Consider the following 26,585-nt stretch of genomic DNA (forward strand, 5'->3'; position numbering starts at 1 on the left):
AAGTTAATATGGCTGCCAAGCTCAGCTGCATCTTCTAAATTCAAAACAAAGCGTAAGAAATGTGTTTGCTAACTTAAAACATCTGTTTCTACCACAGAATAGGAATAAGAATGAGAATACATATGGATTATTCACCAATACGAGAACAAAATCTCTTGTAGTATTCTTAGAAGATATAAATTCCCAAAGAGAAAACTAGCACATCTGATTATGACAGACAATTTATAAAAACCCAGCAAGAAAAAAGAAGCATCTGAGGCACCTAGAGCCCAGTTCTCACCACCTGGTACCCAAGGGTATAAAATTGCTCCCTCTGAAGAAATGCATGGGAGAAAGCCTTGACCGTACTCTGGAGTCAGAAGGTTTTCTCCCCCTCTCTAAGGGCTTCCTTAGGTAGAAACTCACAGCTCTAACCTTGAATCCATACAAGTAAGAACTGAAATTAGAAGGGCCCTTGGAAGTCATCTCAACCAAGCCACCACTATCTCATTTCTGATGCTGGCTGTCCAGTCTCCACTTGAGTACCTCTAGTTAAAGGAAGTTCATTACTTCCTAAACTTTGTTCGAGCACCTGGCACAGTGCTGATGTGCTACTGGGTTTTCTGCCAAAGAATAAAGTTACCCCAGAATAAGTACATTTCAATAAAGAGTACCCTCCCCACTTAAAAGTATATTATTCACTATTTAAAAATAAATGAAGAAGGACCAGAGGCTAACCTCCACTGAGCACTGTTGGTCACAAGCACTGGGCTAAGTGCTTCGTGTTGATCTCCTTTAACCTTTACAGCAACTCTGTGAAGTAACAGTTCATCTCCATTCTACAGATGTAAAAACTAAGGTGACGAGTCCAACCACCCATGCCCCGGGAAGAACCTAATAAAGGAGAATTGTTTCCTGGTGGTGATGCCAAAGGAAAGTGAAATTCTTCTTACTCCATATAGTTGGAAAAGAACAGGAGAGAGGTGAAAACTTTGAAATAAAAAATTTATCTTCCTCCTCACGCTCAACGCCCCTATCACAGTTAAACATACTAACTAGGTAGTTTCCCTCTGATGGATTCCTATCTAGCACAGTCACACTCTCTCTTCCGCAAGCCCTGACTTTAGAGAAGGTTGTGAGAGCCCAGGAGAGTATGGGTATTGTGTAAGAAACACACCCCAAAATAGATTATGCAGCGTTTCTGGGTATTTTGAATCCCTTCTGGTAAGTTCTGACCTGAGGGATGGAAAACAACTCTCATTTATGACACCTTATGGTGTTATCTTGTCATAGTTTACTTACTTTTTAAAGCCCTCCGCTTACAAAGGAAGGGAAGACAGTGTTAAAGAAAGGAGAAGAGAGACAGCTGAAGTCAGTCCATAACTGAGATGGCTAGACGTGGCTCAGAACCAAATCAACTCAGAATGTCACCACAAGCCACACAACTGTCAAAAGTGAGGAAACACAACACACTGCGGTGAATATATACATGTATGTGTACATATATACATATATATATAATATAGCACACGTATATTTGTAAGGTAGAATGACCCCCTAAATGTTTCTTGCATCGTGTGGTGAATTTAGTGCACACTAGTGCAGGAGAGCCTCAGTTAAGTGGGAAGGGGTTAGCCAGGGACAGCTGGCTTTTGCGGGAGGTCAGGACAGAGACTGGCAGAGACAACTGCATGGCAGGTGCAGCGGGGCGGGGGGAAGACATAGGACTGAAGGTGAAAGAGGCTAGTTGAGTTCAGAGACAACAAGCAGACTGGCTTGGCTGTGAAAAACAGTATGCTTGCTGAAACGGCTTTAGAGTCAGAACTGGGTTTGAACTCCCTCTTCCTCTAGCACTGACTAGCTGTATAATTTTGGACATGTGACTTACACTTTCTTAGCCTCAGTTTCTTTATTTGTAAAAAGACAAAACCTACTTCCTAAGATTGTTGAGGGTATGAAATACATAGTAGGTGCTTAATAACTGTCCCTTCCTGCTCATCTTCTGGGTTGGTAAAGAGGAATTTTGTTATGGCAGAAAAGCACAGGCCAAGCACTGCATCTGGGTGTCTTCCCCATTTTATCATCTTTACAAAAACCCATTTCACATAGGAGGCAACAGAGATTCAGGAAGCTTATGTCACTTGCTCGACGTCACAGAGCTGGTTTCTAGTGGGGAAGGAAGAATCAAAATGTCTATCGGACTACAAGGGCCCTGAATGTTCCACTATATCTGGCAGCTTCCTGGGCAAAAAGTGATGAGATTGAAAAAGGTTTCAGTGGGAGGAATCCTCACAAGACAGGTTGAGGGTTAGCAACCAGCAGCCAGTGCCTAGATCTGCCTTCTCATTTGCTTGGTATGTTTTATGGAATTCTTCTGGGTAAAGCTGATGCTTTGCCATTTCCAACCAAACCCACCCTCCGCTTCCGCTCACTCGCCTGAGAAACGAAGGAACCTCAAGAACTTCTCATCCCTGCCGTAGTTTCCTCACCTAAAAAATGGAGAGTTCGAACCACATGATCTCTGAAGTCACTCCCAGCTCCAAAATGTGCATGGGTTTGGGACAGAGACATCATGCCACCATCTTCACAGCCAGCTCCTGACTGTTGAAGCCTCTTACCACAGAAACCCCCTCACCCCAAAGAGCTGTTTAATCAGAGAACCCTAGAATAGTGTATAAATGTTATTAAACTCCTTAATTCAATGCATAAATACACATTCATTTAATGGCAGTGATGTAGGTACAATGCTTTTCTTCAAGACCAGGTCAAATGGGGAGAGAGCAGCAACGAATTGTGCAGATAATTAACTATGTCCACTGTGCATCACCTACCGTTTCCAGTTTGAAATTCCTTAAAACAAAAAGAGAACTTAAAGTGATTGCAAATAAATCTGAATGCAGAATCTCTCTAGATTTTTGTGTTTTTCCCCAATCTTTTATAGTTGTCTCTTTCACACTTAATTTGACAGCAAATTTTTAGTGACTCACCTCTATGGAGTCCTTTTAAAGTATTCAGTATAGTTTCCCTAGAAACAAGAACATTATTTCTTTTCACATTCACATTTCAGCAGTTTAATTAAACTGTAAGTCAGATTTTGTCATTCCTCTGCTCTAGCTCCTCCAATGGCTCACCCACCTTACTGAAAGGACAAGCTAAGGCCCCATGTGCTCTGTCCTCTGTCCATCTCTCTGATCTCGTCTCCTGCCATCCTCCCCCTGGATCGTGCACTCCAGCCACTTTGACTTCCACCCACTTCTTCAAATGGCCAAGCAAGCTTCTGCTTCAGACTTTACACTTGCTATTCCCCCTGTCCGGAATTCTCTTGCCCTGATATCCAAGGGGCTAGCTCTTATAATAGCCTCTTTCAGGCCTCTGTCCAAATGTCACCTTCTCAGTGAGGTCTTCCTTATCACCCTATTTCAAGCAGCCACCTCGTCCCCTTTCCAGCCTTTTCTATCTCTCACTCCCATATTGTTTTTCTCCATAGCACTTATCTGACATTCTACATCTTTTACTCATTCAAATTCAAGCTTCATGAGGACAAGGATTTTGTCTGTTTGTTCACTGCTGCATTCCCAGTGCCTAGACCAGCAGGTCAGTTGTCACTCAATAAATATTTCTTTAATAATAATCTTTATTATTGTAATAAATGTATTGTCTTTCTGACTGAATCACAGAACTACAATAATAGGTACATCAGGCTTGAGGAGGTTTAGGAACAAACGTGGCAGAGAAGCCAGCTGGAGGGGTCAGGAGTGTGCTGGTGCACTAGAGCACAGCCTACTTAGCCCTGAGCAGCCATGAGCCCTGCGATCAGCCAGGACACAGAACTGAGAGGAGCAAGATCATTTGTTAAATGCAAATTAACTAGACAGTCTCTCCTTTAACTTGATCAAACTGACCTCTCCAAGTACTGGATGCTTTCATATTCAAATGTACAATAACACATAGTAACATCAAATATAGAAGACAGTCTAGCCACTTTTTTTCAGATAAAGGTGGAATAACAGAAGGAAGACAGGTTGTCTGGCTCTAGTCCACCACTCACTGGTCAATTACCTTTAGCAAATCTCTTAATCTCTCTCTCATCTTTGGTTCTTCATTAAAAAGGGGGAAGGTACAGGGGCCAACCCAGTGGCATAGCAGTTAAGTTCACGTGCTCTGCTTAGGCGGTGTGGGGTTCACAGGTTCGGATCCCAGGTGTGGACCCAGCACCACTGGTAAAGCCATGCTGTGGCAGCATCCCACATAAAATAGAGGAAGATTGGCACAGATGTTAACCCAGTGACAATCTTCCTCAAGCAAAAAGAGGAAGATTCGCAACAGATGTTAGCTCAGGGCCAATCATCCTCACAACAAAAAAAGGGGGGAGGTATAAAATAATAGGTGACGTGCCTATTTCACTGGTCTACTTTCAGCATCAGATGGATCAATAGCTATGAAAATATATTGAAAAATTATGAAGCACCCTATCCAATAAGCAATTCTCTCTGTATTAACATGGATAACTGACTTGTCTATAATATCTACTATAGCTCCCGAAAACTCATGATGTACTTGATAGCACTTTGATTTTAAAATGATTCTAAAATGTATTAAAGAATAAACAGAAGAAAAAGTAGGCTTTTAAGGGCACAGAATGGGGGAGAGAGGGAAAATGGCTTTCTCTTGATTCTTTAATAGAAAAGCACAAGAAAGAAAAAAACCATAAATCTCCAGAGCAGTAACTATATTACATAAAGTTCAGATTCAAGAATATTACTGTGAACATCAACAACTGTCTCAACTCTGGGATATTTCACATATTTCTAATCTATTTCAACACCACAAGGATAATCCAAGATGACTTACTAATATCATACAAGTCAATAGCAGGTTGTGATGTAAATGAGCAAACCCTTTCCAACCATCTCAGTTGTTTTTATTACAGCATTTATTAAACCAAAATAAAAAAGTGGTGAAGAATGACCTGTCACACCATTTATTAGGGTTGATGGAGTGTAGACAGTCTTTTCAATAAGGCTTTAACACACTGTTATGCACCATGGTGCCTTATTAATGAAAAGAAATGCATGAGACTTGCATCAGCTTTTCCCCCAAGTCATCCTGACATTAAATTCAAAATCAATTCTAGTCTACACAGCAAGGATTCAGAGATAAAACGTTAATTTGTTTGTTGTTTACCAAAACTTAAATTTATAATTCAAAGCAACAGTCAGGAATCCTCCATATTTTACTCAATTTAATAATCATACATTTTTGGAGGGGGTTCAACAAAGAAGCAAATACAACATGAAGATAAACAAACTATGTCCTAGTTCATATCTGACAACAGAATGGGATCTAATTTTCTCTCCGACTGAAAGAACACAAAGGACAGCCAGAGAATGCAAATTATGTATTGGGTGTTTGAACTTCTCTTCCAATACCTGAGTACTGGAATGGAACTAATTCACTCTGGAAAAGGTATTAAGTAATTGAGCATGACTGTGCCAGGATGAGAGATAATCCTCAAAATGTAAAGGAAAATAAACATATTTTACAATGATAGAGTTGCCTCATTCACTCAGTAACCTCAATCAAGCATCTCACATTCAAAAGAAATAAACCAAATATACAAAGAATGACCTACCGCCAACAAGGAACCCTGATAGACACAAGCACCTGTGAGGAGAAACAAAACGAGAATTAAAAGGATGCACAAAGACCAAGAGGCACTGCCTAGGCAGACTTATGCTAAAATTGCACCTATATGCATCATAATCAGCAAACTGGGCTTTTTCCAAAATCCTAAAAGCTTGAGCATTCTGCCCCTGGGGAAATAACCCCATACACCAAAACAACACTTCTTGAACATGCATAAGGGAAAGCATTATTAAAACTTATTATTTGATTTTTAAAATAAATGTATTTATAATGGTAGGCTATAAATACAGTGTATATTTTCCTTTGTGATAAATCAAAAAAGTCTCCATAATCCAGACACAATTTACTTATCCAGGCTTCTCTGCCACCCTGGGCTTACACAAATTCTCCAGTCCAACCCAAGAAGCCAACCTAGGATTCCACGATAATACTTTCATATCTCAAGGCCTTTGCTCATTTTCGTGTCCTGAAGGAGACGCATTTGGTCTATGCAACTTCCTTGAACTTGCTCCCACCTCCTTCACGAACCTTTCCAGCCCACAGGATTATGTTCTTTCTCCTTCGAGCTCACAGCACTCTGTGACTATAACATCTGTTCGTGAATTCATCCTTGTGTACTTCCTTGTGGCACCCTTGCTAAGGATGTGGAACTACTGACTCCCCCCCTCTACACTGTGTACGTACTCTTAGGACAGGGACTGCTTCCACTTCTTTGTTTTCCCTAACTCTTCACATAGTAAGCATCCACTTAGGTATTTGGTTGATTATCTATTTCATGCCTTTAATACAATATGTTCCATCTTAGGGATATTAAAACATTTTATGGGAGAGTGGTATAGACCGTAGTTGTTTGAAGAGAACTCTTCTGTTGAGTTCCTGACGTCCAAGATTCTTCTCATCCTCACTGCACTCCATTTTTTTTCTAATAGGCTGGTTATGTACTGATGCATCTTTATATTTTCCCTTCATTAAACACCAAATAAAAAACAACAGATGATTTGCTTCTAAATGGAAAAGAAGGCTGAATGTGAATAGGACAGACTATCTATTCTGAATAATTAGCATATCAAAAAATAAATCTTTTCTAAGTTTTATATTTGAAAACAATGTAAAATTGCAATCCTGATTTTAAAAAACATATACACACACTCACAACCAATTTTTGAGCAGCACGACAGGTGTCAATTTAATCTAGAAACATGTGGGCAGTGTGCTAACAGCTACTCTCTCAGAAACTGAGGCTGCAAAACAGATCAGAATAGCATACACACAGCAAGCAGAAGCACATCTGACAGTATGTCACACTTGGCGTCCAAAGAGGGAAGGACACATTTTACTCCAGAGCTTGGTCTCTAACAGGTCATTTATGAAGTCTCAAAAATAGTAACTTCTCAGGAAAGGTCTGGTCTACCTTATCTAGCAATAATGGAATTAAGTACCATCTTCAAAGAAAATGAGATAGCTATTTACACTTGAGGTTTGAATCAAAGATCTCTGAGGGCAAATTTATTGAATCGACTTTTGTGCCCTTGACATTCAAATAAGAATAACTTGAGATAAAACCCTGGGAGGAAATTCTTCTTAACTGACTTTTTTTCTTAAGAAATCCTGTTCCAAAGTCTTAGTATTTCAGTCTATGGTATTTCATAAGAATTGAGATATATATATATCTGAGATTTATATGTTTATGTAAATATATATAAAAAATCATATATGATATATATGTGTGTGTAAATATAATCATATATAGCTCAAATAAATATGTATCAGCACAATTACATTTATAAATTACTTAAATGGGCATATTTAATTACTTCTGATGTTTAAAAAATAAAAATAAAGACCATCACTTAGGTACAATTTAACAAAATTTAACCTTTAGAATAAACAAACAAAATTTAACTTTTAGAATAAGACTATCCTCAAACAACTTTACTGTCCTTCTCCAAAAGCCTCCAAAAGGAATCAAGTATCTTAAGAAGTATCCAGGTACCCATATCAAAACCCATTTCTGGAAGTGTAGACAGACATAAATTCACCGTAACATGAAAAAATAAAGCAGAATTGAATGTGTCACCACACACACTTGGTTTAACCAAACACCTGCCGGAGACTCAAGTCAAAACGGTGTGTAACTGCTGATAAATTCCATCATTAGGAAAAGGAAATAACTCAGTTTGGGTGGCTCTATGATGTACAATTCCAAAAGAAATAAGCTTTGCCCTCTGAAGGCTTTCCTAAAACAGAAGAGCTCTCTAACCGGAAGGCAGCTGCACAAACGAGTCTCTATTAACACAGCTTCCAAAACCTCATTTCTACTTTCCTGAGAAAACAAAGCATTCCAGCGTGCTGCCCAGTCCTATCAAACATTTATCACCACCCAATGCCAGCTGCGATGCTCCAAAGCAAGCATATTTCTCCCACACTCACACACGTATCACACCCACCAGCAGATGAAGTCGGGAGGTGTGTTGGCCTTGGGCGCTGGGTGCAGCTTCTGGGTCTGCACTAGAGCAGAGGCCTTTTCACAGGTCCACTCACAGACTATGGAAACCAAAGTTACTCTCTGCACTCATCACTTCTTTCCTTCAGGAGTCCTGGAATGACTGCAGCTCTATTTGAGGTTTAGATTTATGGCTTTATTTGAACTTTAAGGGAAACTCCAGCTCAAGGTGAATTCTGACGGGTGGTGCAGATCTAGGAGAAACTGGCCTTCTTCAAGGGAAGATAGGAAAAATAAGCGACAACAGCAGGCCAAGTTCTCTGACCAAGAACTTAGCTAGTTTCAGGGCATGGAATACAGCGGAGATGCCGAGTCATTTAAACTCCAACCCGCTGTGAGAAGGTGCACGAAGTTTTGCCGGGTGAAGCGATCATGTACAGAGCCAAGAAGGAAGAGGAGATCCTGAGGGCTTCCTCCCGTGGGCTTGGCTCCTTTCTTGCAGGTCACCTAGGCAAAATGTTCCTTCATCTTCATTTAAGTAAGTAAAGGGCTGTTTTTAAGCCCTTTTGCACATTATAAGGTACTCCTTTATGAGGTGCCTATATAAAATCTAAAGTTTTCAGAGAAAATTTGAGATACAACTTGCACCAGTAGCCGTATCCTGAAGCTATTCACTATGGAAACTGTACCTGACAAACTGAGTAAATTAGAGAAGTTAAATCGAAGAGCCACAAAACGTCAGACCCATTAGTTCAAAGAAACAGTGCCAGTTAGGACCATAAAATATGAAAAGATTTGGAGAGCCTGGTATCACAAAAATATGACTCATTAGGAACAAGCAGCCACAAGTTGTCTTTAAATGTTCAAGCTTTATGTTGTGTTATAATTCAGCATATGGCTTGTTCACTGTGGAACAGTTAAAACAGAATCATTTTCTGGACTGACAGGACAGCTCATGTCCTGCTTATTGTCAACCAGGATTTCCATCAATTAATAGTTAAAATGAAAATGGACCAACTGTTTTTGAACTAATGTAAGATTTGGCACACGGCTCCAACTTTGCCATGTGGCAGTACCCTCCCCTCTCCTGAGCCATGTGGTGGAGAGTATTTTATGACTATTTATGTCTGAGTAAAATTGAATGATATTGCCACTCAAGTCCATAACAGTGAATACAGATGGCTGTGTCCTCACTAAACGATGTATGTGTGGAGGATAACGCCCAGAATCCAGTCCCCAGAGGAGAACAGAAATGTTAATATGATGGAAATAAGAGCCTATGACAATATGACATCTCTTTCTTTCCACTAGCTGGTAGGTACAAAAGCCAAAAGATGCAAAGTTGCAATTATTCAATATTGGGAAACCCACCAGAGCCCAGTGTTCATATATCCCCACTGCTACTCTACTGGTATCAACAATTTCTGGGGAAGCAAACTCCTTGAGGGCAGGTATTAGGATTTTCTTTTTGATGTATGTATCCCCCCACCACACATAACCTGGCACAGAAGCTCTCAATAAAGATTTATGGAATGAAAGATTGAAGAAACAGGCTATTTTCCCCAGCCAACATCTTCTCTTCCTTAACAAAGAGTTTTAAGCCTTGAATCTCACACAGAAGGAACTCTCCAGCCAAGAGAGGAACCAAATATGCTGATCCACCCATAAATAAAACACTGTTTATCAAATGATCCTTTTCAGTGTATTCTGCTAATGGCATTCATAGGAAAAGCCTAGAAGATTGTGGGATTGGCTTAAGTCACACGGGGAGTGATGGGTCACAGACTAGAACTCTCTTAACCTCCAATCCAATAATCCTTCCCTCTCCCCAAGCCAAGGTGTTCTATGCAGTGCAACTTCACAGGATTTTCATGGGTCGACACAACTCAAGATGTGCTTCTCCAGAAAAACATCATGGCGGAGCTTGTCTGATTCAGAAAGCAGCCATGATTGCTAGAAATCTCTCTGTGACTCCTTGATTTTATTAAGTTCTCAAATCATGGTAGTTTGTCAGCTTAGCAACATAAGACAACGTAAAATAACAACTGCCAATAATTTGCTTGTAAAAATTGATTTTACTTTTAATAATTAAAATAAAATTCAGAACCAGAAAGTTGCAACTGGCCACAAATAAGGCAGCAAATACTGATTTTTTTTTCCTATGCTGGATGATTAGCAAAAGCATTTTAGAGCTATCACCTAGCAGACTTCCGCATTTGGTAAATGACAGAACTACAGAGCAAAGAAGCTCAGTGGTTCATTCAAGGTCATGGAGCAGCTTATCACAGAGGCCAGTCTAAGTTTAATGCAAAACAATGCGATTTGGCAATACTCATTCATCTGATCAATACTTTTTAGCACCTACTGTGTACTAGGGGCTGCGCTGGGGATATAAGAACAACTAGGAGCTATCGTAAGCCCTCAGTGAGCACACGGCTAGGTGAGGAAGACCAAATCCGCACCTTTATCAACTATAATTGTAGAATTATCAACCAGTGTGCTAGAAGCATGTATGACATGCTCTCTGAGCACTGAGAAGAAAACAGCAAATTCTGCCATGGCCTAGTCAGCAAAAGCATCACGGAGTATGGCACACCAAGAGAAGTGCACGTGAATGCTTCTTTTTCATTTTTAAAAATCCTTGCCAAAGCTAATAATAAAAACTTGAGGAAATCTCTAAAATCCTTAAGCTCTCCATCCTTGACTTCAATGCTCTTATTTTTAAGAGAAAAAGAAAACCCTGACAGAACCAAATCAAAGTTCTCATCAGAAGACAGCTGTACGTAAGTGCTTAGCATAGTGCCAGCCACATAATATGTGCTCAATAAATGTCCATATTCATTCGTTCCTTATTAGACAAGCATCATTGTGATTGGATCGAAGCCCTCAGACATCTATCAATCCAATTTGTGAAATGATTCTAGAATGCCCTGACGGTGGGAAGAAATATTAAGAAGCAAAGTTCCCAAAGAATCTTCGGAGGAATAGCTCCTCTGGCGCCCTGCGCTCCTCCTGCCCCATCAAGAGACTTTGGACTTTCTTACACTCTGCCCACTGTGTCAACCAGTCTTCCAAAGAGCGAACCCTGCAGGCTCTTAGTAATATGGCTTTTGTAATTCCAAGAGATCTGGTTCTGAAAAACGGCACCTTTCCAACTGCCCCCTGGTGAGCTATCACGGAGAGAGAGCACGTTTTCCGCGTTGATGGGATATCATTCTAAACAAGAAACTGCCAGCACCAAGTGAAAACGTCATTTTTCTAGTTCTCAAGATCAGATTTGGGTGGCCTGGGCTGACTTTCCCATCTGGGTTACTATTATAATTAAGCCCTATAAGTTTTATTTTTTTTAAATATGCACACACACAATAAGATATTTCTACAGGTTCTGCCCTGTTTGAAGAAGGCTGCGCAGGCCCCAGACGTGCTTCTCCCGGAATAGGAGACACCTGACATACTTCCCGGGAGGGTGCGGGCAGGCAGGACCCTTACCCTCAGGGAAGTCCTCACTGCCGTGCGTGGACTTCCAAGGCCACGCCACTTTCTCCCGGGAAACTAGCAAGGAAAAGGCAGCTGCTCTGGTGGCTGGAGGTCAACCCAAGGCAGGGCTTTGTCCTCCCCGGGGCCTCCCCCGCCCCCGGTCCCGCGCCCGGACTCTTGACCCACGAGTTGCCCCCAGCCGGCACCAGCGCGGAGAAGGCGGCCCTCCCGGCGCCGCCTCGGCAGCGGCTCTGATCTGCGGCCGGGCAGGTGAACTCTCTTCCCGCAGCTGGATGAATAATGAATGGAGCCAGGAGGGGAAGCCGAGAGCCGGGCGCCGGGATTAAGCCGTCTTCCTCCCAGCCCGCCGGCTCCCTTCCCCCTCCCTAAGCACCAGCCAGGCGACTTGCCCGGCTCCTCGGAGCAGGTGGGAGCTCGCAGCGCCTGGCGTCCCCGGGCCCGCCATCCCACCCCCCAAACTCTTAATTTACTGGTTGGTTCATTTATTTGCCTGAGCCCAGACTGCTTTTGCTATCATGGAGACACCAACTCCCACAGTCTCCTTCTTTCTCTCTCCCTGCTCCGGAGTTTTACACATAGGTTGGAGCCCCGGAGGAAAACCCGGAGGCAGAGGGCGAAGAAAGATAATGAAGCCAAACTCTTATTAACCACTTTTTTTTTCTAGGGAAATAGGCAGGCTCGTGCCTCTCGTACTGGGGAGATTTCTTTTGGTGCAACTGAATTGCCTACGTCCAGAACACACTCTAACCAGCTAGTTATAAAATCTTAACTGGACTTTACCAGGAGACTTATTGGGGCGAGGACAGGAAAGCGACGGGGGTTTTAAAGAGCCAGATTTTGTTTCAGAGGAGCAGGTAAGAGCAATTGTTCACTCCTCACCTACGCACCATGTAGTTGCTTCCCATTCGGTGGCAGCGGGGAAGTGGAAAAAAAGAGATCCGACTTCAGAGATGCCACCTCAATCGGCCACCCGCCCACCCAAATGCACTAAGGGCAGAGAGGGAGGCTTGTGATCTGAATGCAAAGCAATCAGGAGTAGGGATCTTCTCAGAAAAAGCCCGCTCCAGTTCCACTCCCACCCACCCACCCATCCCAAAAAAACTTCCAGCCGACCCACAACACCATAAACCCACTGGGCTTTTTAAACAGCACGATCATACACAGACAGACACACACACACACACACACCCAACAAAAAAAGCACGCTCTCACCTTCAGAATGATGAGGCAATATTGCAAATTCCGCCAATGCTAGGGCCACTCCAAGCCACACTTTGAAGACACCCATTGCCGCCTCGGCACCCACGCTGGAGGAGCCCAGCCTTCAGCATCCAAGAACCAGCTCTCGGCCAAAACGCTGGCTTCGGAGCCCCTGGCCGGGGCGCACGGAGAGCGGGGGGCGGCGGGCAGTTACCTCCCGGGAAACAAGGCGATGGACCGGCCGAAAGCGACGCTCACACCAGCCCCGAGGTGCCGGGGCGGGCGGGGGGTTCAATTCACTCTCCGCCGGGGTGGGGAGCGCGCTCAGCTCTCCTGCAAAGCCGGACGCCAACGCGGGCTGAGCTTGGGCGAATGAAAGAGGAGGCTGAGCGCAGTTCTCCGCTGCAAAGTCTCGCCCGAAAGTTGCCGGTCACCGGCTGACCGGATCTCCCAGGATTTCCCTCCGGCTGGACGCGTCCGCTCCCGGGTCCCCGACCGTGGAGATCCCGGCGCAGGTTCCTCCGAAGCAGCTTTTTAAAGTTCGCTTGACACTCTACGTCGGTGCTGCATCGGCAGAGGGGGTCGCCAGGAGCCCGGAAAGAGCCACCCACCCTCCTACTTGGCCGGGCCCCCCGGCTCCGCGGACCTCAGCCCCCGGGGGCCGCGCGCAGCAAACTTTGCGCCGCGCTGCGAACAGCTCGCGGGACTCGCCGGCGCTGCGGCTCCGGCGCCGCCTCGGGCTGCGCTCCCTCCAGGCGACGGTTCAGAAGCTTCCGAGGAAAGACGCGGGCGCGGCGCGGGGGCGCTGCCGCCACTTTCTCGCGCCCGCCCCTAGCCGGTGAGGAGCGCTGCGGGGGCGCGCCTTGCTCCACGCCCACAGGCACCTCCGCACCGAACACCCCGGAGCTGGTCTGCAGGGTGGAGGTGTGATTACAGGAGTGGGGGAGGAGCCATAATTTTAAACGCACAGAGGAAAGAGCTGGAGAGGCTGGATAGCACCCTCGAACTCAACGCCACTCGCACCAGAGAGCCCGGAAACGCACAAAATAAGGCCCTCTCTGGATCCCCGCGTTTAAAGGACACACGCTCCGCCTTCCTCCGCCTCCCTTCCCTCCTTCCTCCCTCCTTTGCTCGGTGTGAAAATGGACCCAGGGACTCGGAGCTTTGGCAAAGATTCCAGAGAGTCACGTGGGGAAGGGGAGAAGAGAAGGGGCGGGGGTAGGGGGGCGGCGAGGGGAGGCCGAGAGAGCAACCTGATCCCCTTATTATGCTGGAGTTCAGATTGCCTTTGTCTGGGGCGGGATCAAAAGTGGTCACAGAGGGGAGGGGTGGGGGGAAGATGGCGTGGTCCTTGCTCAGGCACAGCTGAGGGACCCCGAACCGGGTCCACATTCCTCCCTTGGGGAGGGACCCATTCCGGAGGGGGTATGCCCACATTCAAAGGCCCTGGCGCTGCCCCTCACCCCTACACCCCCCGACTCCTGCTGGACTAAGTGCGTGAGGCGGACCTGATCCATCTTCCTCGCTCTGGGACTCTCCGGTCGGCGCATCGTGGGTTTTACCAGCAGCCTGGGAGGATCTCGGCGTGTGTATCCAGGGCGGGGCCTCCCACCGCAAAGGCACCTTTACCTCCCCCGGAGAGAGGTTGTCAGTGGAACACGGCGCGGTCTCGGCGCGGTGGCTCCAGCTGCGCCCCCAAATGCCAGTGACTGGGAAGTAAATGTCAGGGCAGGGCAGAGTGGGGCGCGCGCTTCAAGATTGGAGGCCTGGGTTCCCGGTCAAGACTGACTGATGGCAACTATTTTTATAGAACCAAATAAAAATTGCTCGTCTAGGGTTAATCATTTTATAAGATGAGAATAGTTGCATCCGAGAGATGCTGGCTGGGTTCTGGTTAGCCCGGGGAAGAAACGTCCTGGGTCCCTCAGTTGACCTGAGATGGGCGAGCCTGTTGTTGGAGGGGCCTTTGTCCAAGGAGGGCAGTTTGTCCAAGCATTGTATGAGGAGCCTACTTATTTCCAGTCTTCTTGATCACCATGAAGCAGGCGGACGTTCTAATCTGCATCTGTGCCACTTGGAACAGTTCGTTTTTCGAAATAACTCAAATTGTAACTGGCAGGTCTCTGTGACGGTTACTACTAGCCAGAGTAAAAAGGAAACCTCTGACAACCCAGCACCGATTTTTGAGTATTTAGATGACCCAGGGGTTGCGCAACTCGCCCTCGGTCTCCCGGGCTGTGGTGGTCTCGGGGACAGAGATCATTTACTACCTTTGTATCCGAAGCACATAGAAGGTGCCCATTAAAAGTGTGTTGAAAGAATGGACTGACAAAATGGTAAGTCCCTGAGAGCAGAGGTCATATCAAGGGGCGTTTGTTGTCTTAACCCCTCCTCCCAAAAAAAGGATCCCCTCCCCTTTTTTATTTAGAAAGTTGACATTTTCTCAATCCCATGTAAAGTGCTATGAAAACTTATTTTGGAACACATTCCGTCAGCCACATTCCCACCCCAAAACCCCCCCTTATAGAAATTTTGTAGCCACCACTGACTGGGAGTAATTTATACAATTTACTTTCTCAAGAATCAATTTGATATTATAAAAATTATTGTACAATTGTGCCACTCAAAGAAGTCTCAATAAGACATCTGTTATTCTTGTGGGAAATGCAAATGTGCTATTTTTTAAAAAAAGAAAGGAAATGAAGGAAGGAAGGAAGAAAAAAGGAGGTGGGGGAGAATAGCACTACCAAGTCACCTCGAGTTTATCATATGCTGTGTTTATATATAACATCCCCCTCCACCACTGCCCAGCACAGCGGGACACACTGGCCCACTCATTCATCCTCCCTCACCCTAATTAGGTAGAGACCTGGTAGCCCAGAGTGCCTGCCCCAAGATCCTTGGATGACCAAATGGTTGAAAGAGTCAATCAATAATTCAGTAATACTAGACATATGTAGCACCTTCTAGGGCCACTTAAATTGAGATGTTGGAAAAATTATATTAGCATAACCTATTTCATTAGGAAGAAAATTTAGTAAGCGTTTTTATGGATATGCAACTAATCATAACCAGTTTATCTCTATAAGTTAACCCCTACATATGAGTGCTTCATTCCAACAACCAACACTTCTGCTGACAGGGAGCTGGCAGTTCACTCGCCAGAGACATTTGGGTCTGTATCTTCAATGCTCTGCATTCACATGTCTGGATTCCACAGCTTCTGTGAATATGATGTACCATGTCTCCTTGGATCCACCCTGCTATCATCTATTGACATTTCCCTGGCCTTGCTGCTAACCATTTTGGGGGCTGGATTTATCAATTCCTGCTGTAAATGATAGTAATAACAACAATGATAATAGCCTGCACATATTGAATACTTTGTGCCTAAGACTTACCCGTTCCCATTTCATCCTCCAATAATCTTGTGAGATAGGTGCTGTTGTTATTTCCATTTACAGGAGAAATAAGTGATGTTCAGAGAGGTAATCTGTCCAAAGTCAGACAGCTAATAAATGACGAAGCACGTTAGACCAAGGGATTCTGGCTGCAATTAGAGGCAAACTCCCAAATCGCAGTGTCTCAAAATGACGAGTTTATTTCTCAATCACATCCTGGCCCCTGGGCATTCACCTGCACATTGGCTCCTGGGCATTGATGACTTCTTGTTGCCAGGCCACCATGGAGCACATGGCATGCACTGCTTCTGCGTAAGAGCAAGAGAGTGAAAAAGGAGGCAGTACAGTCCCTAAGGGCCACAGCCCTTCCTCTCCTAGTGGCGAGAATGAGTTACTGGGCCCTAACCCAACTGCAAAGGGGCCTGGGGCCCATCGGGGACACATGGATATTTAGCAGGCACTAACTGTGCTGCCTCACTCCACAGCCTCTGCTCTCAACTCTCTTAACTGTCCTTGGCTACACTATCCTGCCTCTCAGCCAAGCCCCAGGTTAGCCCCTACTAACACTCAGACCTTGCTGCCCTTTGCTGCCCCTGCCCTGTTTCTCCAACCAGTCTGTCTTTCCCGCTCTTCCACTTTACTCTGCTTTCCCTTTCTCCCTCTTGACCCTCTTCTCTCTACGTCTCTCGGTCTTCCTTCTGCACAACCCGGCTCTCCGTGTTGAGTCTTCTAACAGATCATTCTCATATGTGCCTTCTCTGACCTCTCCCCTTCCCTGCCCTGGGAGTGAACCTGCAGTGTTAGTGCATTGTTCTGGTTTGTCAGTGTCAACACGTGACAACATTTGTTGCTTTTTATCCGCCCCCCCCCCCCCCCCCCCCCCCCCCCCCCGCCCGCTTCAAATAGTTACATCAAAAAGAATATTCAAAGAATACAGAAGTATAAACTGATGGGCTCTGCTATCATCTAACCCCTCCACAAGGATAACCACAGCAAATACGTGCAGACATTTTTCTATGTTTAACTGAACATAATTCTTCTTACAAAAATAGAGTCAGAATTTACATGCTATTTTGCAACCTGCCTTTTTTCTCCCACTGCACAATATAGTGAGCCCCTAAGTTTCTAAGCCAAAGCATATTGATCTACCACATTCTTTTCAAGAGCTGCCGGGGTTAACACTGTGTGGATATGTCTTTACATATTTAGACAATCCTCTTTTTGAAGAACATTTACGTTGTTTCCAATTTTTTGCTGTTATAAATAATACAGCATTAAATGTCCTTATAAAAGTCCTTTGTGCACTTACCCAATTATTTCCCTGGGATAAACTTTTGTAGGTGAAAGTGCTGGGTCAAAGGCATGCATTTTTAAAAATTTTGATACCTATCATTTTAATCTTTACAAATCTCAAAAGATAAAATGGAATTTTGCTTAATTCCACTTATTAACTGTGTCTCCTCAGGCCTATTACCCTCCCTGAAACTCAGATTCCTTGTCTGTAAAATGGACATTAGAATAGTGCCCCCTTACAGGACTGTTGTTTGTGATAAATAACAGTGCTTAGCACCATATATGACCCATGTTAGCCACTTAGCAGATGTTAGCCAAGTGAAACACAGGTACTTTTTAAATCTGCATTTCTTTGCTCATTAGTAAGGTAAAACATTTTTTCCTACATTTGTGGTCTTTCTTTGTGTGTGTCTGAATTGTCTCCTATTTCTCTGTTAGTGGAAAATTGTATGGGGTCTTCATACCTTCAGGATATTAATCCTTTTCTATGCATTTGGATATTGCTTTACAGAAAGGGAGTGGCTATCACCATTTATTTTTGTAGAAAATGATAGTTTCCCCAGCAGTGTCACTGGAAGGACATGCAAGAACAACCCAGGAAAAAAGCCTTCATATCTAGAAACTTTTTCCTGGCATAAAATAAACACAAACCCCAAGTTTTAAATTCGTTTCCTTGTTTTGTCTTCCCCACTTTAGGCAGCCTCCCAGACGTTACACACTGGCCTGGTCGTAGCCATGTGGCAGGCTGGGGTCTTCTTGGTGCCCCTGCCTCACAATTTGTTAAATATTTTTAATGTCACCCTTGGGCTTACCATAACCACACAGCAGAAAGCGCAGCATCAGAGGTCACTGAAAATGCCAAATGGTCACAGCAGCCAATGAAGGAGAAGCGGATAGATCATCTGAGCACATTTCATCAATTTCTTCCTGCACAGATTACACTGGCTCTTGTCTTCTAAATAAAAGTCCTACAGGACTGGGCCTGATTCATCCTGCACTTTACTATGACATACTGCCTTCTAGATTGTTTTTTTAACTTTATTTGTTCTTTTCTGTATTATCTCCTAATCTAGAACATCTTGAATAACTACCTATCTAATCAATACTGGTAATAAGTACAACATAGTCATGGTAATGAGAAAAAAATTACTGAAAACTTCATAAGAAACAAATTTTTTTTATTTTACTAATCACCCTGTCACCATGTTGAGCTGTATATTCCCATTTATATTTATTTCTACTGAAAGAACTGGTAGGAGACCAGGCATAAAAAGAAGAGGTGAGGGAGAAAGGAAAGAGGATTTCCAAATACTCTTTGCTTTTGCTTCAGATTAGAAAGTATTCTAACATAGACATCCCCTTTGCCCCGGCCCAATTTAAACAACAAAATATTCTGAGCAAGCTGTAAGATCGAATGTGTTGAGCAAATTGTGATTCCTCCATAAAATGGAATATTATACAGAGAGTAAAAATGATACCTTAAACATATATTTATTGACATGGAAACGTTTTTAAAATATTCTTGGGTGAAAATGTAGATCATAAGATAATATAATTTTCCCATGATTTTGCTTATACACATGTACTTTCATAGATTTACATACACATATCCATACATAATATCTCAAAGGATATACTCCAAAATATTATCTCTGAGAATTCGAGTGGTTTTTAATTTTTAGCTTATCTGTATTTTTCTCATTCTTCTGAATGCATTTAATATGCATTCATATTGAATGCATATTAATTGTGCAATCCAAAATTATATTGGAGAAATTTTCAACTAACCAAATAAGGTAATTCAAACTGGCTTAAACTATATGTGGCATTCACCATCTGTCATAACTAGAAACTAAGGCTTACCTTAGAAGACCTTCAGATTGGGTTCAATTTAGCACTTTAATGATTCATAAAAGATGTGAATTCTCTCTTTCTCTCCATTCTGCCCTTATGAGAGACACTATTAGTGCTCACCAACAGTGCCTGGATACGTGGAAGATCACATTTTTCCCAGCCGTCTGGGAAGGGGGGTGGGGCATGTAACTAGATATCGACCTGCACTGTCCGATACAGCAGCCATGTGGCTACTGAGCTCTTGAAAGGTGACTAGTCCAAATTGAGATGTGCTGCAAGCGTAAAATATACATCAGCTTTCAAAGACTTAGTACACATGAAAAAAAGAATGTGAACGATCCCATTAATTTTTTATATTAAACACGTGTTGGAATGCTAATATTTAGGATATATTGTGTTGAATAAAATATATTATTAAAACTAATTTTACCTGTTTCTTTTTACTTTTTAAAATGTAGCTACTAGAAAATTAGGTTTACACATGTTCACTATACATCTATGAAAATGGCTTAAAAAAATCAAACTGATAATAGCAAGCACTGGCAAGGATGTGGAGTAACTGGAACTCTCAGATGTATTGCTGGTGTTAACACAAAATGGTGCAGACACTTTGGAAAACAGTTTGGCAATTTCTTATAAAGTTAAATGTGAAGTTACCATATGACCAAGCTATCACACTGCTAAATATTTACCCAAAGGAAATGAAAACCTATGTTCACACAAAAACCTGTGCACGAGTGTGTATAGTGGCTTTATCAGTCACCAAAAACTGGAAACAACTGGGGCCAGCCAGGTGGCTAGTGGTTAAGTTTGTGCTCTCCGCTTTGGCAGCCCAGTGTTCACCGGTTTGGATCCCCGATGTGGACCTATGCAGTGCTTATCAAGCCATGCTGTGGCAGGCATCCCACATATAAAGTAGAGGAAGATGGGTACAGATGTTAGCTCAGGGCCAGTCTTCCTCAAAAAAAAAAGCTGGAAACAACCCAAATGTCCTTCTAATGGGAAATGGATAAATAAACTGGCATATCCATACAATGGAATACTACTCAGCAACAAAAAAGAACAACTACTGACACATACCATGACCTGGATGAATCTCAGATGCATTATGCCTAGTGAAAGAAGCCAGCCTCAAAAAGCTACATATTCTATGATTCCACTTGTGTCTACTTATGTGACATCCTTGAAAGGCAAAACCACAGGGTCAAAAAACAGATCAGTGGTTGCTGGAGGCAAAGGGTGGGAGGAGGAGTTGACTACAAAGCGTACAGGGTAATTTGGAGGCGAGATGGAACTGTTCAAAAACTTGCTTGCAATGGTGATTATGTGACTGTATGTGTTTGTCGAAACTCACAGAACTGTACACTAAAAAGGGTAAATTTTACTGTATGTAAATTATACCCTAATTTAAAACATAGAAAACAAACAACAAACAAAGAAATCTTAGCAAACAAGCATTACCTCCAAATTTGGTAATAACAACAAGAAGAATAATAAAGTTAGGCAAAATAATTACACATGTGGTTCACTGACAGCACTGTTTCAGACATTGGGCTACGACACTTTGGGGCCAAAGCAGCTATAGCAATGCTCCCTTCCCCTGCCTCAGTGAATTCTGAAACCTGTGATGGCAGCGGCATAAGATGTTGAACCTCAATAAGCCCAAGTCTTGAATGCCTATTTGGAACAAAGGCCTCTGTCAACATTCACTGGACAGGTAACGTGAGAAAAAAACTTTATTTGTTAGGCAATGAAAGATTTGGGGGTCATTACTTCAGCCTATCCTGACAAATTCTCCCTTCTACTGTGTCAGCTTCACCTTCCTCTTGGATCCCACTTTTAGATATAAAGTAACTAGCAATTCTCAGAGCACATGCTGTTTTGTCCAATCTACAGGAGGTTAATCCAGAGCCATCTAACAACAGCAAAGAATCTGCTTTCTTGTGAATCCCCAGCAAACATTTCCTTGTGTTTTGTTGGTCCACATTCGCTCTCATGCTCATCCCTGAATCGACATGTTTGACAGAGTATGAAATTTCATGAACTAGCTAAGACTTGAGTCATAAGATATGCCCCACCCCTACAGTCAGGAGTAGAGTTCACATTCTCCCCAAATTAGGGAGACTAATTTGTTATTCAAACCAAAATAGTTCAGCGTGATAGAGAATGTATTAATAATTGTGCCAGAATAACAGACACAAACCAGGGCTCTCAAAGTCCGTGGCTTCTTGGGGGAATATATGGACACCTGAATGAAAAGTTGGCAGTTACTAAGAGAAAGTGGAATGGATATTGGGGAGATAACCACAATGATCAGTCTAAAAAATATTTTAACCAAATACATACCTACCTGTCTTAGCCAATTCAGGCTGCAATAATGAAATACTATAGATTAGGTGGCTTATAAACAACAGAAATTTATTGCTCACAGTTCTCGAGGCTGAGAAGTCCAAGATGAAGACAAAGGCAGATTCAGTGTCTGGTGAGAGCCTGCTTCCTGGTTCACAGATGGCTGCATTTTTCCTGAGTCCTCACGTGGCAGAGGGGCCAAGGGAGCTCTCCGGGGCCTCTTTTCTACAGGCTGCAATCCCACTCATAAGGGCTCCACTCTAATGTTCTAATCACCTCCCAAAGGCCCCACCTCCAAATATTATCACATTAGGGATTAGGTTTCAACATATGAATTTTGGGGGGACACAAGCATTCAGTCTATAGCACCCGCAAAGAAAATAAAGAGTCCTTGAGGTAGTAATTACCATATACTCTCTTTTAGGAAAACTCAGCAGAGTGCAAAGCCTGCTCCTGAAGACAGCTTGTTTTCAAGATATTCTTTCCAAGGTTACACAACTGGGAATCAAAAGCAGTGAACTCAAGCCTTTTCTTGTGTCTCGGACTGCCCAGATCCCACCACCAAGGTTTTCTAAAGACCCCAGAGCAGAAATGACAAAGAACAACATATTCCACCTTCTCAGAAGTAAACTCATGAGTTTGAGGTTATTTTCACTACAAAGATGTTGACCTCCACAAACTGAGGAGAGGGAGACTGTGTTATCTCACAGAGCTCAGGAGGTAACATCTACAACTAGTCTAAGTGCTAAGACTAGCTAGTTGACTTACTTTAGATAAGTCGTTAATAGATCTTCTAAGTCCTCATCTGTAAGAGGGAGATAATGATACTCGGGATCTCCTTATCAAACTGAGCTGTTTTGAGGCTCAAATTAAGAAAATGGACTTGAAAATCTTTTTAAATATTAAGAGTACTATAGAAGTGTAAAGTATTATTATTAAGAACTTTCAGCTAGGTCATGCACTTTTATGTGTGAGGCAGTTTTAAGGCCACGAATAATCATTCTCTAGTAATTGCATACATAAATGCTCCCAGAGGTCTATTTCAGCAGGCTATTTAGATAAATCAAAACTGATGACGATGCTATTGATGATGATAATGATGATATTTCTCTATTCGTGAATGAGAAGCCGGAAGCAAAGCTAACTGATCTCCTACCTTGATCTGTGGAAGAAGACTAAGTACCTTTTAGTGTTTTTATTTTTTAAAGATTTAGTGGTGATATAATCGGAACTGTAACTTTTACTATCAATGTGAGCCGGTGTGTTCATTCATACTAATCCATTAGTAACTAATTTTACTGTTTTTCTCTCTTCTCCTATGAGCATCTGGTAACGGTGCAGCTCCAATAAGTCTTGCTTTGGTGCCTCCAGAGTGATTCAATCTTAAAATGACTGTGGACTCTGAAAAGACAGGGAAAAATTGGCCATGGGTTCTCATGGGAGTCCCCTGGCAGACAGGCAGACCTGAACCTGCTGTCATCTTTAGGAGGTCATAGAGTTGAGAAATATTTCCCCTGTGGATACAATACAAAAAGAAGGTGGGAAAGCAGACAGTGAAGAGCCATGACCCTGTGTCCCTTCACATCTTGTTTAGAACCAAAAAGTGTACGGAATTTAGAAGTGTCTCGGAGATGGGAGAAATGTTCATATCTCCTTGAGTTGGCGCTCTCTTGTTAACTTCAGCATCCTTCTTTAGCATCTGCCTTTATGCTTCTTCTCACCAAGGCATTTCAGCATGAATATGAATCTGAATCAATGATGCATCGTACATGGCATCGGTATAGAAAATTTAACTTGCAACAAAGTCAGGCCAAAGCTTTTCATAAAATGTAAAGATATGTAATGTCTTAATTTACATATGGTATTGTAGTCAGAGAAAGACTTGCTGGAAAGAAGAGAGCTCACTTAAATAAGCAAAGGGAAAGAATTGCTATAAAAATACAATTAATTTCATAGATATCCAAGGACAGAACAAAGTTCATGCATATAGCTACCTATATGATCTAACATGGCTAGAACAGCATGATTTTTCTGTGCTCTCCCCTCACATAAAAACATGCGAGGAAAAGTTTTCTACTCTGATTTTCTAAAAAATTTATTTGAAAAGAAAAAGGGCAATTGTTTTTATCCACAACTATATTGATAAATCCTCTTATAGTCTGAGTATATTAAAAGACTTAAAATAAGCTTTGAATTGAACTGGAAACTTGTTTACATGATGCTACTTTACATAGACCACCAAAAATAACTTTAGTTGTTTTCATTTTCAACATAAATATGGGGATTCCATAAGTAGTACCTATATTGGGTAAAAATAAAATAACATTCTGATGAATAGACACATTAATTTGCATTATTCATGGCATAAAGTACTACACCCAGAGTAACGCCTTTCTAACTTAAGTAGTTACAGAGGACCCCAGCCAGCCTGCCTGCCCAGTGCCCATGTGACTGGAAGGAATCTGACCCATGTGATTTATCCACGGAGCTCTTTAGGTAAGCCACCTTCTGGCATCCCCAAACATACATTCCCATTCGGGGGAGAAGCAACTCAAGTTTACTGTCGCTGAAGAAATGCACATCAGCTGCCTATACCAGTCACCCTGTCGTAAATAGAAACGGACAACCAAAATCAAAACACATTTGAGAAGAGAACCACTGCTCGAAACAGACATGTAAAGATGAACAAACAAAATAATTGATCCCAGAGTAAAAAGATATAATGCAAGAAACACAAGAAAACTTTAAAAAAATTAAATTGATATCCTCAAAGTTATTTCAAAGGACAGTAGTTCAGTAAAACGAGCACTGTCTGCTATGAAAAAAGAGCAGTTAAGAACGTAAAAGAGTTTTTGGAAAATAAAGATATAATTTCCAAAATAAAAACTTACTAGAAGTTCTGAATAATAAAACATGCATAGCTGAAGACTTCAATCAGTAGCTTGGAACAGAAAACTGAGGACGTTTTCAAAATTTAGAGCAATAAAACATGATGTAGCTCCAGGAGACCCGCTATCTGTCTAACAAGAGTTCTCAGAGGAGGAAACAGAGAAAACGCAGGGAAAGAAGCCATCAAAGGCACAATAGTTATTCAAGCTGGGAGATGGGAGCCTGAGCACATATTCCTCTCTCCCCTGACTGAATAGTGAGATACACAGCTAATGTGGAGAGGGCCTTGGGAGTGGGAGGGGAATAAGGAAAGTGTGGCCCACTTAGGATTGAGTGTCCTACACAGACAGTTTGTTAGGCCTGGGTAGGGCAGCTTCCGTAGAGCATCATCGACAAAGCCGGGAGAATCAAAGACCAGGCATCCAAGGAGAGGGTTATCACTCTAGTGGAAACTGGAGTGAAGTTTACTGATTTTTCATCTCCTGGAATAAGATCTGTCAATTTGAACCTAATAGATGTCTCTAACACAAGGAAATCCTCTAGTTCCACCCTTGCAGGCCATTCTTAGGACGAATTATAGCACTGGGCTGAACTGCCCCCTTTGTGCGGCTGAAGAAGGACCAAGTCCCCCCCTACGCACACACTCAAACTAAAGAATGCTGACAGTATGTCAAGTTCCCACTCAAAGCTGGCTCACCAGGGAAGTTTCTTTCTTAACTCTCATCTCCTGCCTATCCACCATCGACTGAAACATCTCAACAGGCTGACTTACAGACACTGTTATGGGAAAGCAAAGAAGGATCTCAGATTGTTTAAGGGGCTCAGTGGCTTGAAGGAGGAAGACCAGGGCAAAAAAAGACAGGACAGATGGCTCCCATGAGGCAGATTAATATAGACAAAAAAGATAATTTAAGGAAAAAATATTCTGTAAATTAGTGGCATATGAATTGATATTGGTAAATGAAGGATCAGAAAACCAAAAGTGCTTGTTTGAAAAAAAATGTTTTAAGCCACAGTATTTGAATTTTAAAATTCATTGGAGGAAAACCAAAATAGAGTGGATACTTCTGGAAATAAAATTAAAAATATGGTGACTCAAATAGAGAAATTATATCACAACAAAGCCTCAAAATAGGAAAGTTGGAAGTCATGAGTAAAAAGACATGGAAAATGGCTCTAGAAGAACTGAAACACAAAAAAATGGGCATTCTAAGAGGTAAAAAGAGAACATACAAAAGGGGAAGTTTAAAAAGAGAACACAGCGGGGCTGGCCCCGTGGCCGAGTAGTTAAGTTCGTGCGCTCCACTGCAGGCAGCCCAGTGTTTCATTGGTTCGAATCCTGGGTGCGGACATGGCACTGCTCATCAGACCACGCTGAGGCAGCGTCCCACATGCCACAACTAGAAGGACCCACAACGAAATATACAACTATGTACCGGGGGGCTTTGGGGAGAAAAAGGAGAAAAAAATAAAATCTTTAAAAAGAGAACACAGGAAAGATTCTGCTTTTCAGATTGAAATGTGCCGGGCATAATTAATTTTTTAAATGACACACATTTTGACAGAATCTGATAAAACTATGAACACCAAAGATAAAGAGAATCTCATACTTCCAGACTTTACTACACACACACACAGATCAACTTAGACAGGAAAGAAAATTGAAATGCCACTCTGGAAGACAGGGAAAAATATTTTCAGGCTTTCCAGAGAAAAAAAAAGTAAGATCCAAGAATTCTTTACCAGCCTAGATATCCCCACGGAAGAGCAAGAGAATAAATTTTATACAATCACAAAATATACTGCCTTTGAATCCTTTCTTAGGAAACAAAGAAGCAAAGAGAAAATTAATTCTTGACAGATATCTCAAATTTAGTAAAAGATTGAGTGTGCAGGAAACGGTGATGAGCAAAGTCTTATTTTTTAAAAACTAAAAAAAGTTGATAAAATTAAAACGATGATAACGCAATTTTTGAAGTATAAAATAGATGTTGAATAAGGATTATAAGAAGCGAAAAGGCATAATTCAAGGA

At 42.5% G+C, this 26,585-nt stretch overlaps 1 protein-coding gene across 6 annotated transcripts in view; it reads right to left on the reverse strand.

The window, feature by feature from the left end:
* The window catches only part of FRAS1 (Fraser extracellular matrix complex subunit 1), a 419,524-nt gene extending 405,073 nt beyond the window's left edge, over positions 1-14,451 (reverse strand). For 2 of the 6 annotated variants that reach the window (XM_046656854.1, XM_046656853.1), the window contains exons 1-2: positions 12,779-14,449; positions 5,612-5,643 (exon numbers count right to left, since the gene is read on the reverse strand). In XM_046656854.1, coding sequence (XP_046512810.1) covers positions 5,612-5,643; positions 12,779-12,854 — 108 coding nt within the window. In that variant the 5' untranslated portion in view covers positions 12,855-14,449. Of the gene's footprint in view, positions 1-5,611; positions 5,644-12,778 lie in introns of all 6 variants that reach the window. The other 4 variants (XM_046656855.1, XM_046656851.1, XM_046656856.1 and 1 more) reach the window with 3 other exon arrangements.
* Positions 14,452-26,585: the final 12,134 nt, after the last annotated feature.

Source organism: Equus quagga, chromosome 3 (genome assembly GCF_021613505.1).
Source record: "Equus quagga isolate Etosha38 chromosome 3, UCLA_HA_Equagga_1.0, whole genome shotgun sequence".
Taxonomy (NCBI): domain Eukaryota; kingdom Metazoa; phylum Chordata; class Mammalia; order Perissodactyla; family Equidae; genus Equus; species Equus quagga.